General features: G+C 46.6%; 1 protein-coding gene across 1 annotated transcript; it reads left to right on the forward strand.

The window, feature by feature from the left end:
* Positions 1-74: 74 nt before the first annotated feature.
* On the forward strand, positions 75-7,584 carry DDOST (dolichyl-diphosphooligosaccharide--protein glycosyltransferase non-catalytic subunit). Its single transcript, XM_068915461.1, has 11 exons — positions 75-422; positions 701-811; positions 1,166-1,252; positions 1,874-1,977; positions 3,184-3,278; positions 3,888-3,981; positions 4,476-4,624; positions 5,276-5,423; positions 6,199-6,319; positions 6,480-6,586; positions 7,086-7,584. Exons 1-11 carry the CDS (start codon positions 278-280, stop codon positions 7,233-7,235), a joined length of 1,311 nt encoding a protein of 436 aa, XP_068771562.1. The 5' UTR covers positions 75-277; the 3' UTR covers positions 7,236-7,584.
* Positions 7,585-7,919: the final 335 nt, after the last annotated feature.

Genomic DNA, 7,919 nt, shown 5'->3' on the forward strand with positions numbered 1-7,919 from the left:
CCCAGCGCCGCAGCTCGGTGGAGAGGCCCAGGCCGCGGCCGCGGGGGGAGCAGCAGAGGCCGCGCCGCCGTCCCCGTCCCGGGCAGCCCCGGCCCTCCTCTTTCCTCTTTCCTCTTTCCCGCGTTCGGCCCGCCTCCCTCCCTCCGTCCGCGGTGCTGATTGGTCGGCAGTGCGAGCTGGCCCTCGGCGATTGGAGGGTGCCTACGCGCCGCCCGCCGCTGATTGGCGCCCCGCGCCCCGCCTCTTGCCGGGGGGAAGCGTGCGACCGGCGGCGAAGATGGCGGCGGGTGTGCTCGCTCTGTGGTGGCTCCTGGCGGCGGCGGCGGCGGCGGCCGGGGCGGAGGGGGGGCCCCGCACCCTCGTGCTGCTGGAGAACGGCAACCTGCGGGACACACACTCGCTCTTCTTCCGCAGCCTGGCGGGTAGAGCTCGGGGGAGCCGGGCCGGGCCCGGGGAGGCGGTCGGGGTGCCCGATGGCGTTAGCAGAAGGTGAAGGTCGCGGGTGGCAACGCAGGGGCTTTTCGGGTGTTTAATGCCCGTGTCGTCTTCTCCGGGGACACCTCAGTGACGCTCCGCGAAGGTCCTTGTGCCTCCAAGCCGTGGCCAGCTCGGAGTGTGGCAGCTGCTGTGAGGCTGCGTTGATTTTTCTCTTTTGGCCTGTGGAGTGTTTACAGTGGTCAATTTTGTGTTGCCGATGCAGACCGGGGCTTTGATCTCACCTTCCGGACGGCTGATGAGGCTGGTCTGTCTCTTATAAAATACGGAGAGTTTTTGTACGATAACCTGATCATCTTTTCACCATCGCTGGAAGGTAAATACATGAAGGAAAAGCTCTGGGGAAAGTATGAGTGCTGTTGTAGCTTGGTGGCATTTTTTGAAAAGGGGTTTTAAAGCATCTTATGAATATTGATCAAGTCATGCGTTTTGGATCGCTTTCGGTCTTGCTGGTAGCTGGTGGCTGCTCTGCAAGACGTAATGATGCTGTGGGTAGAGTTAAGATTAACTGAGCTTGTTTCCAGGCCTTTGCTGTAACGATGATTCTTTTAGCTGTGAGCAAAGTGATTTAGTGTGTGGCTGTGGTTTTCGTTGTGGATGCTTGGGCTTATTTCTGAGATGCGGGCTGCAGCCGATGATAGAGGGGTGAATTTCTGGTCTGCGTTTTCAGATTTTGGCGGAAACATCAATGTGGAAACCATCACTGCTTTCATTGACGGTGGTGGCAGTGTCCTCGTAGCTGCCAGCTCAGATATTGGTGAGTACAAGTACTTGTCAGATGAAGTGGCCTCATGTCAGATGAGGTAGTGTCACGAGCAAACCAGTGTGCGTCAGCTACTTTGTGTAACAGGTACCTTTGCCTGCTTACCTCCTGCAGGGAGCGGATAGCTTATTCCCCCTTTTTTGGAGGTACTGCAAGAAAAAGCTGATGACGAAAGAACGTGCTACCTCATTGGTTTGTAGGCCACAGCCGTTTAGCTTTGCGTTTTGTAGATGCAGTGCAGGAATTCACGCCTGGAGAGGAAAAGAGAACTTTTTCTGTGTCATCACAGCCCTTAAAGCATTGACTGTAATTTTGTGAAAGGGAACCTTAACTGGATGGTGCTCTGTGCGTTCAGTTTCTTGTTGTGAATCTCAAGGTTGTACTGAAATGTCTTGGAGGGCCTGAGCGACAGACTTGGGATAAGACAAGAAAATTGCCTCAGCGACATTGTTGATGGGAATTTAGCTGAGGGAGGTTGTGAATGCGCGTGGTTTGGCTAATAGGGTGCTGAGCACATGTCTGCAAGCTGTACTTGCTTCTTATGTTGACTGTTGAGATTGACGTCGCATCCTTCTGAGCACGCTGCATAACTGAGAGTCTGTTTTGTCCTGCCAGGGGACCCCCTGCGAGAACTGGGTAGCGAATGTGGGATAGAGTTTGATGAGGAAAGGACAGCTGTCATAGACCACCATAACTACGACATATCGGACCCAGGCCAGGTAAAAGTCTTTGTCTGAATATTCTGGGCGTGGCCTATCCTTGAAGGGAGGGAGCGCGTTTTGTGAGGCAGCTTATGTTTTTGGTAGCGAGAAGTGACTTGCAATTAGCTGTGAGATTCGTAGATGAATCTCGTGTCATTATTTCCCTCCTTTTCTTCCTTCTGTTCTCTGCTGTCCCAACTTGCTCCAAAGAAGGTCTTAAATAGCGTCATTTAGCAGCATTCAGCCAAGCTGCTGTCAGGACTGCAGGCAAAATATCCTAATGCTGGGCTCATCTGGGATCTATGCCCTTGGATCTGTCTTTCTGAACTTCCTGATTTTGATCTTTCTGTTGCCTGAAGTAGTTTCATATTGTCCCCGTGTCTCAAGCAGTGCCAGTGGGCATAGTGTTGGTTTGGAGGGGCTCCAAGATGGGAGAGGGGAATTTCAGGTGCTCATGAAGTGCATCTTATTTCAGTTTTATTTCTGGCAGATTAGGAATGAAGATGTTAAGTGTGACACTTTAAATGAGGCAAAGGGAATGTTTAATCCCAGGCACTGATGAGAGAAATCAGTATGGAAATGCACGCAGTCCTATGATGTGCTGCCTTGACATGTTGTTGAGCCTTTTTGACAGTATGTTTTTGGTTGAGGTACCGTTTGAAGCACCTCCTTTTCGTAAGAGTTACCAGATTCACCCGTTCTTTTTTTTTTTCTCCTAGTGTCAGTTTGCTCTAGTGTCAGTCAGTACTTTAAAATTAAAACCTAAATTAAGGCCTGAACTTAACGCATTCTAGTAATTGGCATTGAAATGAAACTATTTCAGCAGTACGTGGGAGCTGTCGTACTTTAAAGATGAAAGTGACTGAATATGGGGAAGTAACTGGTCAAACTCCTGTAGGTGATGCTAGTTAATGAGCAACAATATTTTCTTTATCAAAAGGTGTTTTACGTTTCCTTCTGTATCAGCATGTTTAATCTGATCGTAATTATAATTAAACAAAAAATGCTTTTTTTTCCTGCATTTTAAGGGAATTGTAACCCTTTTTCAAATGCCATTCAATTTCAGTCATCTGTAAAGAAGGAATTGTCACCTAAAAAGGAAACTATTGTTCACCATTCCAAAGCATAAAAGTTATATAGAGTGGGCATAGAATCATTTGCCTGTGCTTTAGTGTTCAGAAGGCAGACAGTGCATTTACCCAGCTCTCTCTTGTTTCCTGGCAGCACACGCTTATAGTCGCAGATGCTGAAAATCTACTAAAAGCTCCCACTATTGTGGGGAAAACTACGCTGAATCCCATCCTTTTTCGAGGAGTTGGGTAAGTGACCTGCAAAGCAGGATTGGCAGGGAGGGTGTAGTAGTACAAGCTGTTGCTGGGGAAGCATCTCAAAAATATTGGTGTTACTGTAAACTAAGTGTGTAGGGGTAGCCAACTGTGACTCTTAACTTTTGAGACCTGCAGCAAGTAATGGGGCTTGTTCTAACTTGTTGACAGGTATTGAGTGAAACTGAATTTTCTAGTTCTTGTCCATTACTTGTCTTTTTCTCAGCACAGACAGTGAAATAAAGTCTTTTGATATTTATCTCCACACTGCACTTGTTTTAGGCTTTTCTGTTTTTCTGGGCTACGAAATCTCTCTTGATTTCCGATCATAATAGAAGGAAAACCTCCCAAAGTAACTCAGTTGTTGACTTTGCAGTGTTTCTTAATGTGAATTACTGCAGCTTGATTGTACACCTCGAAGAAAGATTAAAACATTGTTATTTTGGGCCTGGTAGACTTCTTTAAGCATGCACGTTCTGCCAGTGTCTTGCTAAATTCCAAGAGTGAGAAAGTTTGTGGAGTTTAAGTGGCATAGGCATGTTCCTGTGGGTTTGGGTGGCTAAGGGGGGTGTTCCTGCTGCTCACTGTGCCTCCCCCTGGAAGGATGGTGGCTGATCCCGACAACCCGCTGGTACTCGATATCCTGACCGGCTCTTCTACCTCTTATTCCTTCTTCCCAGATAAGCCTATTACTCAGGTATGTTCAGTTTCATTTTCTCCTCTTTGGGGCCAAACTTAGCTCCCTCGGTTTCAGCAACGTGCAAAAATTCTCAAGGGGTTCATCTCCTGATTTTGAAAGCGGCAGGCCATCATCTGCTTTTGGACATTGCCCTGGGAATCTTTCTTCCCTTCTGTGTTTTGTTGGGAAAATGCACAGCATGAATGGTGCTTTGGAAGAAATGCCAGCCTAGAATACAGCCTATGCTGGAGTCAAAGTATATCTCCTTTAAGGGGTTTTATTCCAGCCAGGGAGGTAGGAGGAAAAAGGCTGCTAATGCTGTTCCTGGTTATTCTTGGCAGTCAACTTGCTTCTAAGCTGCACTTCCTTGTGGACAGTGCTAGCAATGGTCAGAGTGTGTCACCTTGCAGCAAGCCTGTGGCGGTAATGAAATCTGATAACCTGGAGACTTATCTTCCACCACCTGTGAATTGGCTAAATGCTACTTTAAATTTGGATTTGCCCCTCTTCAGTATCCGCACGCTGTTGGGAAGAACACCCTTCTGATTGCTGGACTCCAAGCAAGGAACAATGCCCGTGTTGTTTTCAGTGGCTCCTTGGATTTCTTTAGCGATGCTTTCTTCAATTCTGCTGTGCAGAAAGCTACTCCTGGCTCCAAGAGGTATGGTAACTTGTTGGATCCCTGGCTGAGGAATGTTTGGGGAGCTATTTGATCAAGAAAGCGCTGAGAAACAGACAACAAATATTTGTGCTATTGGAAATACACAGAGTACTTTGCTGAAGAAGGTGAAGACTTGTGTTCTTTGGACTTTAGTGCAGTTGAGGTAGCTAACTAGCACAAGGTGTGTGTTTTCTACTGGTAGCTTTTCCTGTCTATAACATCAGGTCGTTTTTGCATCCGGAACGTCCAAAGGTTTTGCAAATACAATTGATAGCCTGGAGGGTGCAACTGTGATGTGCACAATATTCCATGTCGCGACCTGCTTTCAGCACAAGCATGTCCCATTAATAAGCAAGTCATAAACTAAGTGCTGGATTTCTTTTTAAAATATTTGTCTCCATATTTAGTGACTGCCCAGCAGATTGAAGTTGATGCTTGAGGAGCAAGCATCTGTAGCAGAAAGCTGGAACATAAAGAGTGCATGATAGGTACCTCTAGCCTTGTAGGAAGGAATGCTTTGGAAGGTAATTCCCTTTTTGAACCTAGGCTAGCTTTGTGTTGCTTTCCAATCCATTAATGGCTTCATTTTTGGCATGTGCTGTAGTTTTTCAGAGTGGCTGTCGTACTTTCTCAGCCTTTCTTTGTCTGTAGGTACTCGCAGACTGGTAATTACGAGCTGGCCGTTGCCTTGTCCCGCTGGGTGTTCAAGGAAGAGGGAGTGCTGCGTGTTGGAGCGGTGTCTCACCACCGCGTGGGAGAACATGCACCTCCAAATGCCTACACTGTCACCGATCTTGTGGTAAGACTGCAGATGATGGGGTTGGAATGTGCTCCTGTTCTTTGGGCAGCAAGAAACATGGAAGCAGATTTGTCTTTGCTTCACCAGTTAAAAATTGGAGAGCTGGATCTTTGTATTAACTCTATCGCTTCCGTCAGGCGCAAGTGAATTAGTGCTGAGAGCGCTGACAGTGGGCCACGGTCATGCGTTAAGCGTCTTGGTCTGGAGAAGCCCGTGACCTCTGTGTTAAATGTTGCTGATATTGAATAGTGACTTTTTTTTTTTTGGGTAACTCTTGTGCAAAAAACTTGAGCCTGGTGGCAGGGCATGTTCTGGAGCTTTTGCTTGGTCATTACTTGTCTGTCTTTCAATATAGAGATTTCAAACTTTGCTGTGGAAAGTAAAATCAAAGCGTATCATTTGGCAAGCTGGAAAAACCATCTTATTGCCTTTGAAGATGATAACTATAAAACCTGTTTTACTGGAGAGGATTCTTTCAGATTTCAGCTGCCTAGGGAGCTGAAAAGTATAGTTGGAGCTATTTCATGTCTCTGTAAGATCTATATCTACATACTTTTTGGCCACTGAGAGCTGATTCGATCATTGATAGCTCAGTTGTGTTTCTAAGAGGGCAAACGTACCTAATTTGCTTTGGAAAAAGAAATTTGGGAGAATTCCCTGATCCCCTTGAAACGTCTGCCGTCCATAGCATCTTACTCTGGCATTGTTTGTCTTTAATGTCCGTTTTTCAGGTATTAGTCTTATGTAATGTGAATGCACTGTGTGTTTGTTCCAGGAGTACAGCATTGTCATTGAAAAGCTCTCTGACGGGAAGTGGGTCCCCTTTGATGGAGACGATATTCAGCTGGAGTTTGTCCGCATTGATCCGTTTGTCCGAACTTTCTTGAAGAGAAATGGTAGGTTTCTCTCGCCTCTCCAGGCTTGGGTTTGCATGTTCTTGCCTCTTGGCGTGACAGTATTTGTAAGAGGGAAGACCTGTTGCAAAGAGGAGATTTCCACAGCTCCTGTCTTCCTGTTTTCTGTGTCAGTTAAACATGGCTGCTTTCTCTTTCATAGGGGGCAAATACAGTGTGCAGTTCAAGCTGCCAGACGTCTATGGAGTGTTTCAGTTTAAAGTGGATTATAACCGACTGGGTTATACCCACCTGTACTCCTCTACCCAGGTAAGTACAGTGCGAATTTATCATGCAAGAGAAGAGGATATCTATTAAAGTTGTTATTGGGTTGCAATGTATTTGAATGTACAAGGAATTTGAGCACTTTGTACTTCCTTATCTTTTGCTTTGCTTTTTGGAGTTCTTTAGTAAGCTCCCGAAATAGACTTCACAAAAAATTGTGATTGTGATTGCCCCTTTTTGGGGAACTTTTGTGCAGCTGCTGAGAACGCCAGCACAGACAGTCTTACTGTTGCGGAGGCTTGAATTGTGCAAATGTTTGTTCCAAAGTAGAGACTTTGGAGCTTTAAAAATACGTGGGATATATCAGAAAGCTTTTAGTTAACAAGGAAAGCAGTGATTTGGTCCAAAAAATAAACAACTCCCTTGCCTTTTTAGTGACGCAACAGGCACTACAGAGCAGAGAGAGTTAGAGCTGTGTGCAAGAGATTATCTTGATCTGTTATGGTGTACTGCCAAACTCGAGAGACATTATCTCCTTTTCTAGGTGTCTGTGCGTCCTCTCCAGCACACGCAGTATGAACGTTTTATCCCCTCGGCATATCCGTACTATGCTGGTGCCTTCTCCATGATGGTAGGCCTCTTCATGTTCAGCATTGTCTTCTTGCATATGAAGGAGAAGGAGAAATCCGACTGAGCTCCCTATGGGAGGAAGAACCTTTTTTCCTATCTCTGGCACCACGCAGAGACCAGCGGCAGTCAGGATCCTTACTATAACTTTGAGGACTGGTAGGTGCCAGACAAGCTACGGCTCTGATTTTGAATTTTTTTTTTTTTTAAACATTTGGGGCCACTAGTAGGAGGGAAAATGAACCAGCTGTTAGAGGGGAATCCATTGCCCAAGGGTTTGGAAACGCAGTGATTCTGGTGTAGTTTGCACCAGGGACCAGTTGGCACTGCTGCTACTCTGTTTGTTTCTTCCCTCCATTGATACGATTTTGATTCGAGATTGACTCCATTTTCAAAATAAAGTCTTGTTCCTCTCACCCTGAAGTGTGAATTGGCTGTTTGGGGCTTTATGGTTGCCCTTTCTTGTAGTCGGGAAAAAATCTTGTGTGATGGGGCTTACTGACTTGCCCTTGCACATGAGCTGTAGCACAGTTACCGGGGATGTAGAGGGAGTTGGAGGGGGACACTTCTGATGAGTCCTCCCCTGTTGCCAGTGCAGAAAATGAGCGTCTTCCAAACGTACGGCATGAAGAACCTAGTTTCTGCTTTCCCCCTCAACAGCTTCTCTCTCTCTCCTAAAGTTCCTTATGGCTGGCAGTCCCTGCCTTGTCCCCAGGCTGGCATGTGACGGTACCAGGATGCTGGGGCCCCA

The sequence above is a fragment of the Struthio camelus genome, chromosome 21 (genome assembly GCF_040807025.1).
Source record: "Struthio camelus isolate bStrCam1 chromosome 21, bStrCam1.hap1, whole genome shotgun sequence".
In the NCBI taxonomy this organism is placed as follows: Eukaryota; Metazoa; Chordata; class Aves; order Struthioniformes; family Struthionidae; genus Struthio; species Struthio camelus.